The following is a 25395-nucleotide window of genomic DNA, read 5'->3' as shown; positions in this document are numbered from 1 at the left end:
GAAACTGAAAGAGGTAAAGTTCTAGAACACTCACCCCGAACCTTCTAAGAGTACAAATAGGGAAAGTGCTCTTTTAAAAAATATCTTTAAGGTGGGTCAGAGGTGTTCTCGCTACTATGCTAAACGCTGCTTGAATAGTGCGGCGTTGTCAGATAGTATCGAGTGTTTACTGGTGCCAGATAATGAAGAATGTAATCCTGGAATTCTGCTTGGATACTTACTGGTAAAATTAGTTCTCTATCCTTAACGCAATTCACATGTAAGTTCCGCTTCTCGAACTTTGTTTAGTCCTAATTTCCTTATTTAAATTGTTTAGTTTTGTTTGAAGATGTTTGTTCAATATAACTTGTTAGCTGTAGAAGAAGAAGAAGCAAGGTATAGGTGCTTGTTGAAACTGTGTATAGCTGCAGTATGTGAGTGAGCGCGTAGCCTATAGCTGCAACATCGTAGTGTTCAATGTGCATTTTATTTTAACTTGGGAATTGTAAGAAATATTAACAATATTATTAAACCGAATTATTAAAGAACGAACCAGCGTTCGTGTGATACAGTCCATCATAAAGATTTGGTCCTCCTAACCAGATGTTAATACGTGTTTATGTGTTTTATGTGACCTACGTGCTAAGACTTGTGTTATGGAAGAGTACCGATGATCGTCATTCATGACGAAATTAGGCAAAAATTTTAATTTTGTATACCAATATTCGTCACCCCTTTGTTTCATGTTAAATAAGGCTCACGTGAGAAGTCTTATCAAAAACTAGAGCAATTGTTTATAATTACATAAAGAATTAAAAAGCACTTACCTGTCTCTCATGTTCCAATGTACGTCAATTTTTTCAAATTTGAAGATGCAACAGAAAATTCAAAATTGTAGTCATCGGGCGCTTCAACTCCACTTTGACCGGCATACGCGAGAGACAGTGCCGATGCAATCATGACAAAAGAAAGTCGAAGGACGCACGTATATGCACAAAAAGTAACTACTTTTGAATATCAGTGGGAGCCATCTTGTGTCCCCATAAAAACCGATATGACGAGCACTGAGGGTATGACGACATTAGGCACATCGGTGAAATTTTATTATTATACTATATCTTTATACAACACTGCGGACAACTTCATCCAGTGTTGCCACACTTGGTACAATTGTACCAAATTCAGCCCTTTTTGTCATTCATCGGCCCGTTGGTACCACGCTGGCATTTTCAGCCCCTTTTGTGAAAAAGTTGGTACAATTCTACCCAATTCAGCCCCATTTAATTAATACTTTTAAAAGTGTTAGTAAGACTTTTCTTACATCTCATGTTACTCATACAGTGTGTTGGACTCTTAAAAACCCCTGTTGAACATTCATTCTGCGGCATTACACTGCATAACGCTACGAACTTTGTGTGGGTAATTCGTAATTCGAACTATGTCAAGAAACAAATTACGCTACATGGGCGTATCCGCACCGCACATGAAGGAGACGAGGAAGAAGCAATGTGGTGGAAATTTTAGCTTGAAATCTTGAAAACAAAAAGTAGCACAATATTCTTCTTAAGTGTTATTATCCTCCTTCGGTCGTGAAATAAGTGAGAATAAAATGCAATAATTTATATTTTAATATTTTATTGTAACGTACTGTTTACACACGAACTCCGAGATGGTTGATTTGCTCCTCGTTTTATATATTTTTTCATATCTGGCCATAATACTGTTTTGGTTTATTGGCCAGTGAAATAAAGGCGCGTTTGGTTTCCTTACAATACATACCGGCGATGATAACTGTTTTCTCTTTTAATTTGCGGCCTTTGTTATACTCCCTTCGTGCGAGAAAAGTTTCACCTACTTCCACAGTTGTTCGGGGTCCTCCTATTTGAATGTTTTTAAAAAGTAATTTTTAAAAGAGCACTTTCTTGATTTGGACTCAGGAGACGAGGGGGGGGGAAATGTTTTAGAACTTACCCTCTTTTAGTTTCATGTTATAGAGCCATGTATTACACTGTTATAAAATAATAAATTCAGCCCTTTTCGTTTCAAGTTGGTACTATTTTTCAGCCCACTCCAGAGCCAGGACTGTGGCAACACTGACGTCATCTGTATAGTTAGGGTAGAAGGCCTGATCCAACGCAATACCGACTATGGTGAAGAAACACAAAGAATGCTCAACCAGCTGTTCCTTACCCATGCCAAGAACGGCTTATATTGAGAATGAATGTATTGGACTGAACTGAACTGAAAGAAAAAGAAGTAAAAGCATCCCCATTGTCTAGTGCTAGCGCCTGTACCTGTGGTGCATGTGATCCTTGGGTTCGATTCTACATGATTAAACAAATAATATCATTATGGTGTACTTTCAGTAATCATCCGTAGGCTTTAGCTCAAATAATATAACTGTGGGATGTTAAAGTAATTTCATTTAGTTTTTTCTTTTTATAACGAAAACGTAAGTGCACTAGATACACGTGCTCAAATACAATCTCAAATGCACGTTACTTATTGTTATTTGATTATTACGATAGACCCTTTTGGCACCGCTCACATTTTCAGAGAATTATGGTGCGAGATCCTTTTTAGTGGGCGGAGCTTAAATGGCTTTTCAAAGTCCATTAGCTTTGTTAATACCGCATACATGAAATAAAGAGATATTTGTTTATTTACTTCGCCCTATGTTGTTTTAAATTACAAAAATAAATAAATAAATAAATAAAATAAAATAAAATAAAATATAGTGGACATTTCCATTAGGGAGATTATTTAATATTACATAAGAAAAATATTTTAAAACAGTAAAAATATTAATAAACAGGTAAAGAGAGACTAAAATTTATTTTCCTTGTAGATTGAATATGCTGTTTAATAACATTGTAACCATAACTTCGTCATTCTGAAAATACTAAAGACAGTGAAGCAATCCTACATACAGAATACATACATTAAGATAACTCGTTACCCTAAATAAATAATTTACGTGAAATTCTATTCCGTGACAGTAGAAATATTTTGGTTTGTATAGCAAGCCATTAGGAAACATTTTATCAATAACAAAACATTTCGTGTATATATACTAGAAAATAGAAAAATACAATCGAATGAGACCTATTTACTCCACAGACTACATGACGCTATTGCATTAATATTTATTCTACATCTATTGATTGGTTACATGTATAGTATATAATGAATGTAGCGTGACTATAGTATGGAAGCAACTTATGAACTGATAAATATCAAATAACCTCTATGAAAATTCTATTCTATATGTATTTCCCAGTGCGAACATAGTTTTAGATGGTCGACCGTTTTCTTTGATTTTCCTTAACATTTGAATTGTATTTTATTTGAGTTTAAGTTTAGCGTCCCTTTTAGCAGCGAGGTTATATGAGACGTGAACCTACAACTTAACCGAACCGAACATCCGAACGTCACGAGAGACTCCGATGGGAACTGAAACCGGGTCTCCGAAACCAAAGACGTATACGCCAAGCGCTTAGCCAGAAGAAAGCTTTCAACATTTGGAGATCTCTACAATGATAATTGTAGCTCTGACGCGTTTGATTTTTTTCAGCTGTCACTTTTGCGTAAAAGAAAATGACGAAACTTACCAGAACGGGTACTAAGGTCATGGGTGGGCATAGTGGTTCAGTAGTAGAGCGCTTCCTTTTGTTGGTAGGGTTCTAGAAATAAGCATAGGACATATAACTAAAAACACCAAAAAGGAAGAAGAAAAGAAATATCAACGACCATTTTTGTTTCTTGTTTTTCAATTTTCAATGCATAATAGTTTTAATTACAAAACCAGTTGCAGAATTTGGAACTGGATTACTAAACAAGCGAAGAACTGAGTACTGAAGGTTCATATCGGCTCAATTAATGTATCATAACCAGAAACACCAGAACATCTTTAACCCTTTAATGCACATGTTATCATACGGACACATAGATGTTCTGGTTCTTTCAGGAGTTTTGGTTTTGATGTGACAACCGTTCTGATACTCTGTGTTCATTTGCACAAACACCATGTTTGTAGTTCAAGAATGAACTGGAAATATATGTCCTATATAAGAAACATTAACACAACCAAAGTAGGAAAGAGGAACTGCATTGAAGTTGATAAAAATTAGTTTGTTTTTATTATTGGAACTGTGATTGTTGGAGAAATTTTGTATCATTTGATGATTTTCAGCATTGAAGGATTCACAGAATTAAGTTTCAAACTTCTGAAATTTGAAACTTTTCTCCTAGTGCAATTTCCATCTTCGAGAAAAAAAAATAATGTATCAATACGGCTACATTGTTTTCAGTAGACTTTAAAATGGCTGACACTTGGTTACCAAGCGGTAACTTTGAGCAATAACGGTTATGAGCCTTACTGGTTACTTTTCTTTGCGTCATTTTTTCTGTCCCAGGTATTCTTTTTCCATTAGATATATATATTAAACGAATAGAAAAGTGTAGGACAGTAACATAATAGAGAGTGGGGAAGTAAAAGTTCGAAACTAAATATATTATCAATCAATAATTATTATAATAAATGTGGGATTGTAGTATTAATTTGATTTGAGGTTAAAGTCCTTCCTATGGTTTAAGGTAAAATTCGAACGGGAATCGAATTCGGGTCTCCCGCGCCAAAGACGTGTACGCTAAGCATAGGCAATTTTTTGTTTCATTTTGAATTTACACCGTGCACTGGGGAAGTCTGAGTCTGTTACCAGTAATAGCATATGACCTCAAATGAACCGAGTAGGAAATCTAGTACTGCTGGTTCCTTTATTCATCTTCATAAAGTGAAAATGGTATAATATATCGAGAAGCTTGTATTATTATTATTATTATTATTATTATTATTATTATTATTATTATTATTATTATTATTATTATTATTATTATTATTATTATTATTATTATTATTATTATTATTATTTGTAATTCAGGGTTCCCAAAAATAGGTTCAATACCCTTCATCCATAATCTATTAAAACCGGGAGTGCTAGAAATCTACCGTTTGCGGTTTCAACGTTTATCGCTACAGAATAAAAACAGTAAAAGATAAGGTGAAGCGGATTTTTGGAATCGATTCAGGATCTTAAGAAAATATTCTCCTATTTCTCTCTACTAAGACCGGAAGTGGTAAATATCTATTATAATATTGAATTCGCATAGCTTGGAAGTCTACCGTAGTCTTAGAACTGTAAAACGGAATTCATTTGTTTAAAATTTTATAATCACGTTAGGCTTATAACGTTTCCTCTAACCTTATTTAAAATAGAATGCTGTACAAATTAATCATTCAAACGATTGAATGACTATTGTGCTACCAAAATGTCACGAGCCGTGGCAAAAATGCGAACTAAAGCTCACACCCTTGACACAGCCATGCATTGAGCCAATAAAGAATCAGCTGTTGCTAAGCGAGAGAGTCTTAGCGAAAGGGAGTGGAATTTTTTCAGCCGATAGCAGCGCCTGGAACGGAAGACTAGGTATGAACTCAATGTGAAAAAAATGAAATCTTTGAGTTTTACGTCCCACGGTATGTCGGTTAGGGTAAAGGAGACGGTGATGATGAGTGATGAATGAAATGGTGGAATGAAGAAAATGGGAGGAAACGGGAGAACTCCGAGGAAACCCACGCACACGGTGTTTGTCCACCACAAGGTTCACTTGGCGGGGGCTGGGATCGAACCCAGGACTCCAAGCACCAGAGGTGAACGCTCTACCACTGAAACACCGCGGCCCTCAACTCAATGTGGTATATCAGATAGGAATGTTATGCCCTTTCTTGCCACACTACTGGCGACCTTCATTTTTGGAACTTATGTATATTCTTTTTCCGTGGATTGAATTATAATAGATAAAAGAGGCGGTGCCTAATGAATAAGACACTTTTCACCAGAACCCGCTACCAAGAATTTATGGACAGAATAAGAAACTAAAATACAACGTATAATGTAGTCATTAGCATCGAAGAAATACTTGAAATAGAACTATATTCGAAATAGATCCAATCCTCTTTCTTGTTTGAAGTTATCAATAATTCGTACACAAATGAATATTATATTTGTGGTAATGAATTTTACTACTAATTGTGATAATATGTATTTCTCTATTTCACAACATATCAATGGCACTGATGTTTATCTTTAGTAAATACTCGCTATTAAGGGGAAATACAGGTCAAATGTTATAAAATATTCATGATGTTTTTATCATGTACGATATTCATTCCATCTAACCTCATTTATTATTACGTGTTTATTTCTCGGTCTGTCTAGAATAATTGCGACACATTTGATGTGCTGAGCAGTATTATTGAGAAATTTCCAGTTGACTGTAGACGGTAAGTATGTCTTTAAAGTTAGTTTTGATTATTAATTTCCCACTGGAGTCTACATTGACTTCTTACAAGAGGTATCATAGTCCCGTATAAAGTCGTCCTACCCTTGAACTTTAATTCCCCTTCAGCGGCCGCTTTGGGCTAATTTGAACCAAAACTGAAGTCAAAGTAATTTATGAGCTATTTAGGTGAATTAGATCAATCGCTCCGCTTTTGAGAATATGGCTCGTAACATAAAAATAGAACAGAAAAATAACCTACAACGAGATTTGATTGCATGATGTTTTAATAGGAACCTCAAATCTTTATTATTTTCCTTGGTGTTCTGCAATTGCAGGCGAATTACTTGCTTAAAACCGGTAAAGGTGCTACATAAGAATGTTCTCAACTAGCATGAACGAAGCAATCTTCCTTTTTAATACTGTTTATCAATTGTAGCGTCTTTCATTTCGTTTAGTTTCTTCTTCCTCACATATGTTATCGTGTCCTTACTACGAGGTACCTTCCTTATCCTTTATTCAAGACTCACAAGAAAAAAAAAGCTATTTTCTTCTTCTTAAGTACGAGGTGCTACCCAAAATTTCCGGGAATTTCATTTACTGGCCATACAAGTAGCAGTACGACATTCCGCCGCTAGATTTCTTGAAGTACACTTGTGTCCAAAATTGTTGTCGCATGTCTTTAGATATTACATAAATAAAAATAACTCTCTTTCTTGTGATAGAAAATGTCATATTTCTTCTTGGAAATAGGGAGAAAAACAAAACACATATTTCCAAAATATATTTCAATAAAAAATTAAGAAATAAGCAAGTTATAATTAAAAAAAGAAATCTCCGAAACTTTCATCGAAAAATTCTAAGTTACCTTTTCGTAAACGTGGCAAACGCGTAGCGAAATTTACAAAGAGGGAGGGAATTTTATGCTTTGTTAGAAATACAACGTAAATCTGTCATAAGGTTAGTTACTATACATGTGGCACAGCTCTAACAATCATTGCTATTAAGCATTTTACATTTAAACAAAGGACTAAATAGAAATAAGCTACAAAATGTGCGAAGCAATCAGGCATTTTGTTTTAGTGGTTTCGTTACATTCGTCTGCCAAGGTGCAGCCCTTATCGTGCCTTCGTAGAGTAGTCGGTTAAAGCTTCTTCGTTACATATTTTACTTTTCCACGATCATCACTTCGAATCCCATACCCTATAGTAATTTTTTTTTTTTTTAAGAAAAGCTTGATTCTGTGGATTTCTTAAAGAACAATGTTTTGTTCTAATAATGCTCCTTAGTATAGCCAATCCCAAACTATCACATAACTCAGTGTAATGTGCTTATTCCGTTGAAAATACGAACACTTGATTTAGGGACCATTCAAAAATTTTTGTTCTTGATTCAGAAATTAATTCTTGGCCAAGATCGCAATCTCTTGAATCATTTTTTGGACCATTCCTACAATTCTTCTTTTATTTTTTTCGTTTCGACGATATAGTCAAGTTTGATTTCATTTACGCAATATACTAGTTGAAATGCCGGTTCAAATGGAACATATTTGAAAGGTATATTTGGGGACTCCTCTCCTTTTAGGATGCCCCTATGAATTAAAGTGAGATGATAAAAACTCAGGTAGACGCAAGTCACAAATTCATTTTAAACGATGTAACCATTTTCACATTTTGGTTATTTTATGAACAGGCTATGGGAAACTAGAATAATATGGAAATTGATATCCTCATACCCATAAATCGAAATGTTCGAAAGCGCTGGGACTCATACTACCTTAGATTTAATAAGGAAATTATATACTGAGTTTCATCTGTTAAACTTGAGTGATTTCCAAGATATATTTTTGGTATATATTTTGAATATCTCTAATCTTTTAGCAAACTTATTTTAATGAAGGTAACACGATAATAGCTACGCATAGTTAGCACTGTCTTCCACCTCAATGTTTTATTCATTTATTTATTTATTTTACTTTAATAAGGACGGACACATATACTAAGGAGGGCAACATGATTCAAAGTATACATAAAAATAAAGTATCTTACGAGATCTTTAAGTTAAGAATATGAAAGTCATCGTATATATTCCTAATTTAAAATATATAGGCACAAGTTCTAGTATTTTGAACAATTCCGTTTTCACGTAGGGAAGGAGCAATTTCTACCATGACTTTTTTCGCATTCGAATACAATACAAGTCTCATCATGATAGGAAAATTTCTTAAGTGTTTAAATTGAAGTTATGAACAGTTAACTCGACATTGCTTTTGTCATGTCAATTTCATTAAAATGCTCTAAGGGGATAGTCGGTTTAAAAATTATGCAATATATATATATATATATATATAGTATATCACGAACCCCAAATGATTGGTATCTAGAATCTGGTATATAAACTCCTTGTTAAAACTCGATGGACACAAGAGCCAAAGTTTCCGAAAATTTCGCTTTTAGGAGGAAGCGCAACTATTTCTCTATGTTTTCTCAATAAACAGTATAAAATTGCATCGATATTTTCTGTTTCACCACGAAAAACGACTTAACCATTTGAAATGAATTTGTGCACATAGTAAGCACTTGAGTCGAGCTTAGTTTTCATCAGTTCACTTCAATTCAAATATGCATTCTGGGAGGAGAAAGAAGGTCCAAGCAACCTTCAAAATATTTTTCAAATAACACTACTTTTCCCGTACAATGAACGTACATCTTTGCTATTAAAGAAATAAATGTAGAAATTTTACGTTCTTCTCTGAAGCAACCAGATGCAGGTTAAAACGCAAGCACGAAATGCACCCTTGATAAATAGATTACAGCCTACTATTTCCTAGTGATGGCCAAAATTTTTCGCGATCCGGAATCCAGAAAATTTATTTTCCGGAATCGGTAAGTTTACTTTCCGGATTTCGGAAAAGTTTCGATGTCTGAACAATTCCGGAATTTAGAAATATTCCGGACTTCGGAAAAAATACGAAATTTTTCCGACATCGGAATTTTACTGAAATCCGGATTTTTTCTGAATTCCGATTTTTTCCAAAATCGGAATTTTCCGAAATCTAGAATGTTTCCGATTTTACTTTCCGGATTCCGGGATGTAAAAATTCTGGAATTGGCCATCGCTATTTCCTATTTCAGTTGTACTTATTTTATCGGTAAATTGTATACATATAAAATAGGATTTATTGTTACGAAGAAAATTAAAAATGAATCAAATAGGGTCCATATGTGATTTAAAGTGGTTCAGGTATATATAATTTAAAGGAATGTTGCGTTCACTTGCGGCTAAGGGGTATCCTTGTGAAAGGAATGGGGGCACTTTGGATTCGATTCAGGCCGGTAGCCAGCCCAAAAATGTAAAGGGGGTCCGGCTGAAGTTAGGGGAGGCCCGATCCAACCATATTATAGTTCATCACCATATTATAGTTCATTTGCAAGACTACCGTGAAACTTTTAGGGAGCAGCTAAAATTTAGGGGGGACCGGCTCCCCTAGACCCCCTGGATACGGACCTGATTCGATTATCGGTGAATGTGCATTTGTTCAAATTAAACGCTAGTCTGTAAGTCTACGTCTTATATAACCTCGGTGCTGTAAGAAGTATTCTAGATGTCATTGAATGAAACTGAGGGATATACATATATACTGTTACTAGTTCTGAAGTTAAGTGTGTTTTATTATTGAAACGCCTAGAGAATACAAGTTACATTATGTACATTCAAAGGTAAAGCTGAAAGAAAATGTCTCTGGCTGTGTTTCCTGTGATACTGTAGGGCTATTAAGTAAGGACTCAATTCACACTACCAAATATCTGATATGTCAACCAATCAAAATTCGATAAAAGGGAGTTCGTGTCTAGTAAATGCCACGTAATACATGGGATTTCTTTTAGATAGACATTCACTTACATTTGAGTGGTAGGCGTCATGGAGGAACCAAGAATTCATTTCATAACGCTTCTTGACGAAGGATACAGCGCTAAGCAAGCCGCGGAACATGAAGGCATTCACCCTAGAACAGGTCAGCGGTGGACACACAGATATCGTGTTACCGGGGAAACAATTCGTCGTAGTAGTAATGGGAGACGGCGAGTTATCACAAACGAGCAAGACCGTCGTCTGGTTGAACAAGCCAAGGAAACTCCCCATTCAAATTCGCGTCAACTGCGAGAAGCCGCTGACTTTCCTGGATCACGTCAAACAGCTATTAGGCGACTCAGGGAGGCTAATCTCTTCGCTCGGCGTGCAGCCATTAAGGAATTTCTTTCTGTGGAACACATCAGACGACGACGTCAATTTGCAGAGGAAAATATGCATCGGAACTGGACAAGTGACATTTTCAGCGATGAATGTATATTTTCTTCTGCAAATAAATGATGGACCAGTCTGTGTCTTTCGTGAGAGAGGTTCCAGGTTCGATCTTCGATACATATGGCACAATTGTTCCAGCGGACGCATATCAGTGGCTGTCTGGGGCTGGATCTCTGCAGATGGATTTGGATATCTTCACAGGATTGATGGGCGTCTTACAGGTGCGCAGTATAAGTTCGTCTTGGAGAATATTATGCTGCCATCTGTTTGCGAACGTTATCCTGAGTGAGCAATCCACTTTCAACACGATCGGTCACCTGTCCATATGTCACGAGTTGTCCAAGAGTGGCTGGCAGAGCAAACTGATGTAGAGGTAATCAGTTGGCCTCCACGCGGAGCAGATCTTAACCCAATAGAAAATGTCTGGGCAGAGGTAAAGAGGTGTTTGAGGGAGAAATGGGCTAATGAAGTTCGTAGAACTTCCAATGAGGTCTGGGATTCGGTCGTTAATGCTTGGGAAGATCTTGCTACGAATGGCACGGGCTATGTCCGTCGAATGATAGAAAGAATGCCTCGTCGAATGTTAGCGGTTCTTGAAGCAGGTGGTCACTGGACATCATATTAAGAACGTGATTAATTTCAAACAGCCCTTTTAAGGGCTACATTTCATCGATAAAATGTTATGTGAATATGTGATTAAGCATGCAGAGAAAGTTGTGATGCAATCATCGAAATATATTAAAAATAAATAAAATTTCTTTGAGTGGGATTCGATCTAGCATCCCTCACTACGTAAAGCCGAAATGCTACCTCTACCCTAGCCTCTCACTAGCGGTTACGCCTACCAATTCCTTGCACAATTGCTGCCAAGCCGCCAAAATTTCATACGTAACATTCCTTCGTAATTAAAAATTATACTGTATACAAGAGATATACCTAATTACGACCATTGTTTGGCATTATTAAGACGTCTCTTGCATTGAAAACGTAGGGCTTCATTATTGACTGATGAAAAAGGAAAATGCAATAGTCGAAAATTGTATTTTCTTTCCAAGTGATTTAAAGCAAATTCGTATTCATAACCAAACTTGAAATGAAGTTGGGTTGAGTTGACTTTGAGTTTAACGTTCCGTTCAGCAGCGAGGCTATATTAGACGTGAACCTACTAACTCACGTGGAATCCGAACTATATGAGCTCCCACCCGGAATCGAATCTGAGTCCTCTACGCCATTAAAATAAAGTGGATTCGTATCTCTAAATTGGGATAAATTTCTTAAAGTACTTTTGAAATTCTTAACTAGATTTTCGCGTGTTTCCAAAGCAAATTTGATAAACCTTACTGAATTTTGATTATTATCTTTTTTATACTTCTGAACCATACCTATTATTTGGTATCAAATATACAGAATGTTTCAAAACATCACTGATAACGTTTGGGAGGTGATTCCTGAACCAAGACAAGACAAAAAATATGGACCAACCTGGATTCAGAAATGTTTCCTTTCGGAGTTATAGGCTGCCTTAAACATGAAAAAAATATGGAATTTTAAAGGTCCATAGGTTCAAAACTATGTGACCTACCGTAGTCGGGTCAAGACTTTACTTAGAAACTAATATTTGCGTTATCCAAAAATGTTTGTCGGAAGCGTATTATAAGTTAAGCAATTTTCACATAGTAGTGAGAGAGGCGGAGGTGTGCGCGAAGCCTCCACCCGATGAAGGCAACGGTAAATGTATACATCGTTATTTTGAAGATCGTCTACCAGTGCTGGATCATCTGTTAGAAGTCTGACTATGTATGTAGGACCACTAGCATTCTCAATACGGAGAGCTCTAGTAGGTTGGATCCTATCCTGCTTTAGTTCCTCTAGTATATCTTGTTCAGTATAGGTAGGATCAACTCCACAGGTAACTACAGAGAGTAATGGAGTACGCCGAGGCGGAGGAGTGTTTTAATATGGGCAGTTTTAAGGAGTTGAATTTTCGTGTTAACGCCAAAAATTGCTGGTTTAACTTTATAGATGAGATGTTTATAAAGATTGGGATTCTTTGTTTTTAGGGTGATTCCGTTAGAAGTCTTGTTTAATTGATGAAGATCGAGTCTAGAACAGTATGTATTAGTTTTTAGGGAAAGAAGTTTTTTTTACGTATACCCGCTTAAAGGGTTGCGCCCTTTCTTCGGGAATGAAAGAAGTTCATTTAATTAATTTAATCTAGAGTGCCCATTTTACCCCTTCGGGCGTTTTTAGCAAATCTGATCAAACTTTCGTTAATACACAAATTAATTGGGCACAAGCTCTTTCCCGTGCTTACATTATTATTTTGCAAAAAAGTAAAAAAGTTACACACCTCTAGCCTAAGAAATAAATATTTTATTCATGGTTTTACTAGGAGAAGTATCAAAATGACACCTTAACGGCGTTCTAGTGATATCAACTCCTTACTGGCTGTGAATATTTGCATTTGTTTCCTTTCTTTGGTATGAGCAAAGCTTCACGAATTATATTTGGCATTTATGCCAAGTAGCGAATAAAGTTCTATGTTTTCTGTAATTGATCACAACAATATTTATTGAAACTTGTGAATAGTCTGACAAGTTACACGAATTACAGTTGTACCATCTGATGTTATTATGTTCTAGGACATAAGTAGAACAGATGAAAAAACACATGACACCACTACTATTCATGCATTATAGGTAATATACTATGATTTTTATCTTTAAAACACTATTTTATTCTACCGTAGCCTTCCACTTGGACCGGAGCTAACATTGTTATAGTAATCCGCGTCTGCCAAGTTATAACTCTGTATAATTTCGACTAAATAGACAGTAAATAACAAAACATGTGTTGAAATTTTTGCAGTACTAAATCGTCCACGTAAATCAGCTTCGTTTAGACTATATGTTTCACGCGTCATGACACTTTCCGTTAACCGGGTATGACCCAAGTGTTCGTTAAAAGTATTCTACAGTGACATATAGTCATTTTGTTGACCAAACAGTTAATGCATTTGGGATGCAAGTGACCACCTAACGTCCCAAATAAGCCAATTTGTTTGCAAATTTTCTACCCACACCGCGTGGTCACTTTCACCTCAATCTTTTTTCTCGGTGAACACATGCAATCAGATAAACTGGTCATTATGTTAAAGACACTTACCACAACAGAATTTGGAAAAAGCTTGCCTCCGGTGTATTGTCCACGAAACTAGAAGTGTATTTTAAAATTTGAAACAAGATTGGAAACACGAACAATCTTGTCTCGATTCTAACATGAGAAATTTTCACGAGTCTTGTAGGCAACACAAGTTCTCCCAAGTCTTAGATTTCAAACCGAGTTTTAGTGTTAAATAATTCATAGTATAAAATTATAAATTTATAAATGATTTTAAATAATTGATACAATGATTCTCACGGCGGTCTGACATACATCTGTATTGACTATTGGTATGTTTTCATATTCCATCTATCGAAATAGCAACTCTATACAGAAGTTCCTTTTGGTGTTCATAGTAGATACAATGTTAGTACAATTTCATATTAATACGATTTCATAGAATTTCCAATAATAAATAATCATAGATGCTAAATCAAGATACTAAATCAATTTAATATTACTCTCAAACTAAATGGGTAAACGCCCTTCTTGAGACAAACAACTTCAGAGAAAAATCTGAACGGGGAGAAAGTTCTCGGATTAACAACATCATTATAGATTATTGTAACTCTTCAGAGAACAGTCTGCGAAAAAACATATGCAACAATTGAGTAAACGTTTGTTATGTAAAATTTTCCCCAAACTCACACATTGATTACGAGGTGTATTTTATCGCTTTCATGCTAAGATTTTAGATATTCCCAGTAGCTACCTCGTAGCTACATGGTTAAAACATCCACCGGCGGTCAGGAAAGGGGGAAGTCATGTATCAATTTAACATAATGTAACTTCGACCACCCGGAAAGTTGTACGTCCAGGTCTCATATAGCCTCGATGCGAAAAAGGAAATTAAATACTGAATCAACCAAAGAGTTGCTCAGTCATTGTGCCAATTTACACTGGCATGTATAATTTATTGACATAAGTAATAACTACGTTAATTACAATAACAAAAAATAATAATTAGAACACACGTAATAAGAACACTAATGAAAATACCTGAAAGTAATTTGCCAAAAAGTTTTCGCAAATTACGTAGTGTCATAAAACAAGATATTATACGTCGACTGAGTTAAAAAATCTAATGAATGTTCGAGACAAGCATTATGATAGCTAAGATACGCATAGTCTAAGATTATAAGCCTAAGTCAATATACAGAGCTTATGGAATATAACTAGGAGAAAAATGTTGCCATCGCACAAGCAAGTTCATATATGAATTTGAATTAAGTACAATTATGTGGCCTGTAACTTTCATAGCACGTAATGCAATTTAGTAAAGTCTTAGTACAGAAAAAAATATTATTCTCTACCAAACGAACTACCCACACAGTTAAAATTTTGAATATAATAGCATAATAATTTACAATAGATGTTTATGAAATTGATTCTATAATGACAATATGGTACTTTAGAATATTAATTAAGTTACAGATGTTCCATAATACTATTTTATATTTTCAGGTAAATATAAAAACTACCGCAAGAGATTTGCTGCCACAATATAGTTGTTATCCGAAATAAACCCAGGATGGAAATTCAAAACAATAAGAAAATTCTAGTGATTTGTCTGTTGTTATACTTTCTTCACAGAAACACAGCACAAAAACACATAATTACTGATATTACAACACATGAGTCATATGAGCTTCAGCTGGCACATTCGATTTGGCACTTGATTCCGAAGGTGTTCCCTGATGCTAGTACTGTTGCCATGTTATATAATCTCAATGAATGTCATACAGAATTTTTCTCTTATAACATCATGAATAAAAATGTAATTTCTACGCTGACAGTGAATCTAAACAACAACAGTAAATATTCTTCAAGTGTTTCAATGCAAAAGCCAATAATTGGTGACAAAGACGTTATATTTCTGATCACAGAAAGTGAGCAGGTTCTTACGTATTTATTAGAAGATACTGCTCGCAAGTATTTTTGGAATAACAGAGCTAATTTCCTGGTTATTGATGTATCAGTGAACGGACACATTAAAGTAGACATTAGTTCTCTGTTGTTAAGATTTTGGAAAGCACAAATTCTTTATGTTGCTGTGATTTCAGTAAATATTTTCATGTTTAAGAACTCATCTTGTAACAATGCATCTAAGCCAGTTGCTTTTGTGTGGTCGTACAACCCTTTCTTGAACATAACGTATAAGGAAAATATAAAACTACAACAAATATCAGAAAATATTTCGATAATTCAACAAGCTTACTCAAGAAAGAAAATAAATGATCTTCACAAGTATGTATTGACTACTACTAATATGGAAGGAAATCTTCTTCCAATATTCTCCAGAAAAGTTGATGATGCTGGTAACTACACGGAAGAAGGTTTCGTTGTGACTGTGTTCGAAGCACTGAAAAAGTATATGAACTACGAAACTAAAAGTGTTGTAAGCCACGGAGCTTTCAAAATTGGATACAATGCAGAAAATGGTACTTGGTTGTATATGATGGGAAATCTTGTGAGAAAGGAAGCGGATATGGCAGGAGTGACTTTTGGGTCAATCCTTGAAAGGTATAAGGCGACTGATTTTACAGATTGTGTTTTTATTCCAAGATATGCAATTTTGGTACCTAAAGCGAAAGAATTACCAACGTGGTTGGCTTTAGTATTATTCTATAAAGCCGAAGTGTGGTACTGTATTATTAGTACTTTTTCTGTGATTCTTGTTTTTCTAATAGTACTTCCAACCGGAAAATTTGCTGAAGCTGATACTAGAAAAGGATTATGTAGAGTATTTTGTTATATTTGGTCTATTCTTTGGCAAGTATCAGTAACTCAGCCAAAGAGTAACGCAATAAGAATGATATTCTTTATGTGGGTTTACTTTAGCTTAATCTTTGCGTCATTATATCAAGGAGGTATTGTGAGTATTTTATCAATCCCCAAACGATATTCGGATATCAACACTCTTGAAGATCTTGTAGATTCTCAACTGGAAATAAGAGGCTCTAGATCGAGTAGCATGGTATTTAATGATAAATCAAACAGATTGCTGTGGACACTTCATAAGAGATTTATTATAGATGTAAAGTTTGAAAATACGGTAGCGAACTTAATAAAATATGGAAATACGTCAGTTTTCATTTTAGATAATATTTTAGATTATTATGCACACAAGGCTCATAAATGTTTAAGTTGTCCTCCCCGGTTTCATATGATGAATCACAAAGAGGATATTCGTCCTCAGGCTATTGCTCTAGCCAAAGGTTCACCATTTCTTCATCGTTTTAATACTCTTATTGGAAGAATGAAACAGGCTGGATTGATCGAGAAATGGGAAAAAGAAGTTGTAAAACAATCTAAGGATGACAGGAAATGTGAAAATCCTTGTGCAGCTGGTGTCGAATCAATTTCATTGCACAAAATACGCCCGTGTTTCTTCATAATTTTAATTGGGTATGTAACTGGACTGCTTGTATTTACAATTGAAGTATTACGACAGATTTATCATGAAAAATGTCTGAAAAACAGGTTTTAAAGTATCCTAGTGCAATGAGGATAATTCCATTTTTTAAGTTTACAAGATCTTGAAATGTAAAAGAATAGTACACACTGATAAATGGACCATATTTCTTAGTTAATGTCGTTAATTTCTATGGATTGCTAAGTTTGTTAAAGGAGGTCCTCTTCGTATTGACGGGCGTATAATGTATCTTAAAATAGTGTAAGTATTAAACTCAGATCATTAAAATGAAATAATTTAAAGTGCCTAATGTCAGTTCCACAAAACATACCTCTTTGGACATTTCTGCTTCTCCCGGATACTTACCAGACTTTATTAATGAAAATTAGAGTGAATTATGAAACATTTGAATGTTTTGACTTGCTAGTACAAACATTTTCAGAATATATTTATGCATATTATATAGAAAGAATCATTCGTTTCATTAATCTGTATAACACAATATTACTACAATTCTACAAGAGTTAACATTTTACATTCAGAACAAACATAAAAAACAGTTATATAGAAAGAGAGGTATAATAGCTACACACAGTCACACACACACACACACACACACACACACACACACACACACACATCTGTTTGTCTACCCTACAAAAGGCGTATGCGAGCTAGGCCATAGGAAAACCGAGTATGCACTGATATCTGCTTTATTAATGGAGCTATTTTCATGATACGCTCCCAAAAGTTGCGTCATCGATAAAGCTACATTTCCAGAAGCACCAGAATGCAGTATCTCGACCTTGGCTGGTTACGTACAAGTGAGCACCCAAACCAACTGGGCATTTGCAAAACGAGTAAATGTAACAAACGAAGACACTAACAAACAAACAAAGATATTGTGTGTAAAATGTCCCAGATAGCACAGAAAAATTTTTTAAAATATTTAAAAATTTGTAAAGGCAAACTAAAAAGTTTGCAAAAAACTTGCCTTTTCAAATGAGAAAATTTGCCGAAAGTTCAATGGAAATAACGAAGTTGACGCTGGCTGAGTTTGCAGCAAAGTTGCCTCAGAAAACAAAAACATCTGCCAATACAAACGAAATGTTTGCGATTGCACAGCAAGAAAGTTTGCCAGGACTTTGCTGCAAATATTTTGTGCAAATTTTCTTTGACAAAATTTCCGAAAATGAGCTGACAAATTTGGTGAAAATATTAAAAGGTTTGCAGCAACATTGCAGAAAGTGTTTTCACGATCGCAAGATCATGCATGCTGTAAATGTATCAGGTAATGTTTGCTGCAAATTTATAAAGTAATATTTGTTGCAAATTTATAAGGTATATTTGGTGCAAATTTATAAGCTGATGTTTGTTTCAAATTTAGAAGGTAATGTTTGTTTCAAATTTAGAAGGTAATCTTTGTAGCAAATTTAGAAGGTACTGTTTGTTGCAAGTGTGGTATAAGGCTAAAATATGTATCAAAATTCTGAAACAAGTGATCAAGGTATAAGTCAAAATATTAACTGCTTGCGATTTAATATTATTAAAACATAGGAAATACAATCTACCATTCCGGTTGCATTTATCACCGGAGTTTTATTGAGTAATCACCTGTGACGTTTAGAAGATATTTTTCATTGTTATTTCCAGGTTCTACCTAAATGTAATCGGAATGAGACATTGTGTTTCGTATGCTTTAATAGTCTTTAAATCCCAAACAGTTTATATTCTGACTTACACCTCACTAGTTTCAGAATTTTTCTACATATCTTAATCAAAATTTGCAGCAATTGTCTTGAATCTTGTACAACTATATTTAAAAAATCAAACGAGATGGGCTGATAAGGGTCATTTTTCGCCCATCGAACACTGGAAAAATGAAGAGTCCGATTCAGACAAGTTTGCAATGTCTGTATACTGGAAGATATGTTTTGTATGTGAATATAACAGATACGTGAGAAAGAAACTAAGTCATAGAAATTAGTGCCCAAAAAGAGGTAGTTTTGCGTCATTTTGACAATGTTTGCTGTCGTTGACGTAGGCTTATAGTAAGAAGGATTCGATGAACCTAAATAAACCAGATTCGTAATAATATAACGCTGTGTAAGCCTTGCTATGAGGATCAATTTATTTTGTTTCAGTGTGTCTTTCGACCTATGAGTGAACAAAATGTATCTAGCCTCTACAGACACTTTACATTTTTCCGGTGTTCGATGGGTGAAAAATGTCCCTTATCAGCCCACATCCTTTTGGAGAGAGCAAATATAGAAGGTAGTTTGCTACCTTTCAGCTGCATTTTTCTTGTTCATAAAAGAAGAAGTAACTTATTAACGATTATTTTAACGTCATTTAATTTATATATGTGTATACATAAATACTAAAAAAAATACAAAAGAAAATGCCTAAACTCAATATTTCTGAAGATTACATCAACCTTTATTCCATCACTTACTCTTGTAATGGACACGGAAACTTTCTCTGGTTCCTCGTAGGGAGATTTCGACTTAAAAGCGAGCCACTGAAACAAATCTAATAAATTTGACCTTTCAACGAATTTGTCCTGTACATTTTAATCCAAAATTTTACAAAGTCGGCTGCACAATCGCTCAGCAAAGTAGCAATTGACGACAAATTACCCAATAACAACACATTATACTCGATGATAATGGACAAGGGAAAACAGACACTTCCAAATGCATAAACAAACATGGCGGCATCCAGATGGTTCCAAGAACAAAGGATTAAGCCTTTTCTAAATTGTCATGTCGAAAAAAATATCATGGTAATGGCACAACCGTATTAGAATGTGTGAGGGCAAGCATATAAAAATAACTATAAGAAGATTAGGATGAAACATTAAAAAATACTATACGGTAAATAAAGGGCATTATATATATTGCTTGATTTTGACTTTAGAATGACTATGTACTACAAACTATAACAATACTCAGTGATCATATTACAGAATGCATAAGGGGATTAAAAAAGACTGTTTATAGAAAAAAAGTTGAGAAAAGCAAGTTGTTGTGTGTATATATAATAATACTTAGTACCAGATGCCAATTTCTGAAGTCTCTTCACAACCCTTCCCACCACTTTTTTGAGTTTGAAAATTGTGCGAAAATGAAAGAAAATATCAAAATTTCGAATTCTGCAACCTTCCTATCTCGAATCAACCTGATTTCGCATCAAGCACAGATAGAACACACTCAACATGTAAAAATAACTATTCCATTTAGTAAAATCATTGCTTATAAGCGAATCGAGCAACAGAAAAAGAGTGAAACCTAACTTTATAGAACATCAAAATTTTTATAATGTGGATCCGTCTTTTCTTAGTGGCAAGCACTAAACATTTTTCGCTACTTGCCAAATATAAAAAAAACTTACGAACGATAAACTCACAAAGGATATATCCTTTGTCTGTGGATAAACGCACTTAAATTTCAAATTATACTTAACCAATTCGCAATTTATCTACTTACTCAACGATCATATCCCTGTACTTACTTTCACACACATTCACAAAATAACGTCAGGCTCCCTGGGTCAATAAAAACATGTGATAAGAAACCAATGAGTTTATTCTGGAGTCCTCTGATGTATTGGCTTTTCTCGATTCTCACTTCCGGCGTATTTTGTCACAGTTGATGTAGCGAAGTGAATTCTGTGTACGATGCGCGCGCACTCGGATATATTATCACACATTTGCTTTCAGAAAATTTTCAAAACAAGTTTTTTTAAAGAAATGCAAACTGTTTGCGACGGCAAACTTCGAACGCTATATTTTCAAAAAAGATGCAAGTTAATTGCAGTGGTGAATTTAGTTTTACAAATCAGTGAACATTTGCAGATCATATTGAAAGCTTGTAATAAATATTAAGAAAATTTGCCTTCGCAAACATTCAGATTGTTTGCTCCACTAAACGAAGCAAAATTTGCCGCAAGTATTCGTGCTATCTGGGGTGTGAAATGCGAGTTCAGTGAGTAAATTTGAGCAATGGAATTAGAACAATTGCTTTAAACACTAGTTAACTTTGTAACAAATGAAACACATGGATTAATGTTGTTGACTTTCTTATGTCCTCCAATTTCCTTCCACATTTCCCTTCCACCAATTATTTCATAATCATTCACTCTCATTAATCACATAGAGTATAACCAAGGGATGTAAAACTAGAAATTTCATTTCATTTCGAATGGAATAGCGCATTGATTCAATCCACCAGAAAAGTTAGTTTGTGGTGGACAACATCGTTTCCATGGGTTTTCTCGGAGTACCCCCTATTTCCTTCAACATTCTCATTCCACTAATTATTCCATCATCATTCACTTGCCTTAGTCATCGCTTCCCTTAACCTAACGGTCACAACCGTGGGATGTTAAGCTGTAAGATTTCATTTCATTTTGAAATGGAATGGCGAGACCAAAGTAGGGTTATATCTGTTTGTGTGTTTGATGAAGGTTATTGTTTCTTTCTGCACCGAGGCTGTATGAGACGGAGACCTAAAGTTCAAGGTGGAATCCGAACCACTATAATAGTTCAGATTTTATAATTGCTTCCATGAGACAATGTGACCAAAGAGGCACGTGCCAGCTACAAAGCCAGCGGGAGAACAATATTATATGCCTACAAGAAACACCGAAACAAGATACATTATTCATACCAGGTGGGAGACCCGGGTTCCCGGCGGGAGCTCATGTGATTCGGATTCCATTTTAATCAGTAGGTCCCGTCTCATATAGCCTTGCTGCTGAAAGGGACGTTAAACAAAAAATCAACTTAACTCTACTATTCGTACCATCGAATTTAATATTTTTGTTATAACGTCGAAAATGAAGTACTAAACGGCAAGAATACTGCAAAACAACATACAATATAAAACAATAAAACGAAAAAGGCAGTAAGTTTAAAATTGACAACGAAGGGATTTTAAAAGGCTAAGACATCATCACACAAATATACTATTATACTATTGAACTAATATACTATTAGTTCATATACTATGACTAATATACTATTGAACGTCGTAATCTTGTATCACTTACAGTTTCTGTTGCTCTGGAATATTATAATGTATTTGTCTAATCGAATCAATTTATCTATTTTACTATTTTATCCGTAGTAACTATGAAACAAACCATAGCTTATGCAAATACGCAATGTTTTCAATTTTAACACGAATGATTAGCAATAATCTGTACCTTCACTTTTTTGACAACTTTTTTTTATCCGTCTGTCTTCACATATTTACAGTACTCTTACAGATTTTTTTTTACTTCGATCTCTCCATGAAATCCATATATTTGCTCCCAAGGGATTCAACTGTTAATTTAATGAGAGCGAGACCATTGGAATCCAAAATTAGTGACCAACAAAACTTGATCCCTGGCTTCTACATGTGCACCATTGTTCTCTCGGTTTTCTGTCCTACCGGCTTGCTTCAAAGACTCCCTGCCCTTACGAACTATTGCGAAACTCAAATGATACTAAATGATTCATATAAGCATTATATAACTACCTATGAGATTTCGTAGTTGACTTCCCAACTTCAGGGAACAAAACCTAATTGCAACATTCTATTCATTAATAATAATTATTATTATAATAGTAACAGTAATAATAATAATATTAATGTGTAACTCGGTTACTGCTCAACTACTGACATTTGCGCTAGCCACTTTATAGACATATACTATCAGTTGAGTTGATTTTGAGTTTAACATCCCTTTAAGGAGCGAAGCTATATGAAACGGGACCTACTGATTAACGTGGAATCCGAACAACATGAGCTCCCGCCGAGAATCGAACCCGGGTCACCCACTCCAAAGGCGAGCACGATAACCGCTTAGCCACGAAGAAGCTCATACACATATTTGCTTTCGGTGTAGTTTTCATTTCTCTATTGCAAAATAACTCAATTCGTTATATATTGGCGCACTGTATTTGTATATACATAAATGTACTACCTCAGTCTCTTGAATCATTACAGGATAAAATTAATGTCAAATTTGCAGTACCTAGACAAAATCCTATTTTTTCAATATAATCCTCCTGCTCCGCCATTACATACTTCAATATCACCACCACAACTAGAGAAAGAAGATCAGATGTCTAACCTCAACGTCGTAGAATCTCCACACCAGCAGAAAACTCCTGCTTAAAACTATTTTTTTTCCTTGACCAATAAAATGGCAGAGCCCTATTTAATAGTTGCACAAACCAGTTTGTATAACCAAAATAGAAAAAGGAATCAAGGGAATAAGCGACGAAACAAGAAAACTATTAGAACGAGGTGAAGTATAGAGGAAAACAGGGGACACCACAAAACCTGCAAGAAAATCCACAACAGAAGATCAAATACTGGACTTCGCAATATGCAGAAAGCGTAGGTACTGTGATTCTACCTATTTTAAACGTCCAAAAAGCGAATAGGGCCGATCCTTGTTCAGGAGTCAAAGATCAAGCAATTCTAATGACAGAACAAAGCCTATAAATAGTCACTAAATTACGCAGACGAACAGTGCTACTGGAAACCGGATCCCACATTTTCATCTGGCCTTTCGAATATTTACTTCCTGATGTTCAATTAATACCACATAAAACAGGGGTTAAAGGGATATGAAATAAAATTATTACCTTGAAATATGTAGCAATGGTATCATTCAAAGTTAGGAAACGACATTCTCTCATCACTTTCGTATGAGGAAGAAATCATGTATTCCAGTTATTTTTAGTTTAGACTTGCTTAAACGTTTATGTTTCAATCGATTTAACAAAGAATATTATATCTCTATTTAAAAATCATAAGAAGCCAACATTACCAGAAAAGAACCAGGAAAACATTTTATCACCACACACCACTCATATACTTATACAAAAACGAGCTTGCTCTTTTATCGACAAACGCATTACGTTAGTTCAACTTTTCCACGCATTTATTCCGGTAATAGCAAAAAGACAGATTGAAGATTATACATCTTTATTCGTATCGTTTCTCTACGACTTCCTTGACAAGGTAAACAACATGACGTAATTTCCAATCCAAATAATTATTCTGTAACTTTAAGGAAAAATACGTCAGTGGTGGAACTTGTGGCATGCCAGGATTAATCTTTTCCAGCAATGAAAGCGTACAAAATAGAAAAATAAAAATTGTACAGGAAAAGAGGAGGTTGTCATTTCTTTGAAGAATAGATAATATTTTTCAAAATTGATGTTTTTGATATTAATCGTAATCTAGACCAGTCGCAGAAACAGGCCATTCATGAGTTACTATACAAATATGAAAATATTTTATACACTCTGGACGGAATTGAACATTATAGGGGCTAGCAGTGGCGTATTTACGATTTTCTTTCGGGGGAGCTTTGCTAACTTTCGGGGAGGGCTTTGCCTGAAAATGTGAAAATTCTGCGAGATATTTCATATACTTTACTATAGTAAGTAAGATTTCGTGGGGGCTTAAGCCCGGAAGCCCCCCTAAATACGCCACTGGGGGCTACAATCACAAAATAAGAATCCCTAAATCGGCAGTGTTCTCCAAATCTTGCTCCATCCGAAAAACCGCTGATACCTGATCTTCAAGGTCAATCACACAAGAAAATCTTACAAAATTCTCATATGCGTGATGGGTCATAAAACTACCACGCAAGCTCTCTTAATCGCAACTAGGATGATTTTACATTGATTAACGAATAAGATATTTTGCTGATGACATCGCGCTGGGAGGCTACAGTTTTCAACAATAGCTATCGGATTTTTTTAAAACATTAAAAAATTTTTGTACTTCACCTAAGACAAATTTATTTTACTCAGAGCTGAATGCTTTCGGATATTTAGTATCAGGCAATTCTATTAAAATCTCTGCAAAAAAGCCAAAAATACAGAATTCAAGATTCCACCAAAAGTGAATTTTGCAAAGTTTTAGGGGCTTATGTTCCTACTTACTGGCACGTATCAAGGATTTTTGCCATGAAAATAGAACCTTTTTAACAAATGTTTCCACAACAATATTTGTATTTTTCAAATAATCTTGTGGATTATGTTCCTGGTGTGGAGGCTGTAATATTCCGTATCTCAGGTGTAAGCAACTACTATAAAGCATGCTTCATTAACGAGCACGTGTTTTCTATTCAAAACATAATCACCAACAGACGGTGGAAGGAGGATACCAGAAAGACGCAAAGTT

General features: G+C 35.0%; 1 protein-coding gene across 1 annotated transcript; it reads left to right on the top strand.

Moving 5' to 3' along the window:
• The first annotated feature begins 16054 nt into the window (after positions 1-16054).
• LOC145679543 (glutamate receptor ionotropic, delta-2-like) lies at positions 16055-23368 on the top strand. The gene is made up of 2 exons (XM_081750120.1): positions 16055-16762; positions 23222-23368. Exons 1-2 carry the CDS (start codon positions 16055-16057, stop codon positions 23366-23368), a joined length of 855 nt encoding a protein of 284 aa, XP_081606246.1.
• Positions 23369-25395: the final 2027 nt, after the last annotated feature.

This window comes from Thermobia domestica, chromosome 2 (genome assembly GCF_964235325.1).
Source record: "Thermobia domestica chromosome 2, izTheDome1.hap1.1, whole genome shotgun sequence".
NCBI classification, from domain to species: domain Eukaryota; kingdom Metazoa; phylum Arthropoda; class Insecta; order Zygentoma; family Lepismatidae; genus Thermobia; species Thermobia domestica.
The sequence above is the reverse complement of the archived record's forward strand: the minus strand, read 5'-3'. Positions and strand labels throughout refer to the sequence as shown.

Excerpts from the sequence above, each read along its gene's own strand:
- LOC145679543 (XM_081750120.1), top strand. The coding sequence starts at position 16,055 with ATGGAAGGAAATCTTCTTCCAATATTCTCCAGAAAAGTTGATGATGCT. Across the intron at positions 16,763-23,221 it reads GCTCTAGATCGAGTAGCATG|TACCTAGACAAAATCCTATT; the intron begins GTATTTAATGAT and ends TCAAATTTGCAG.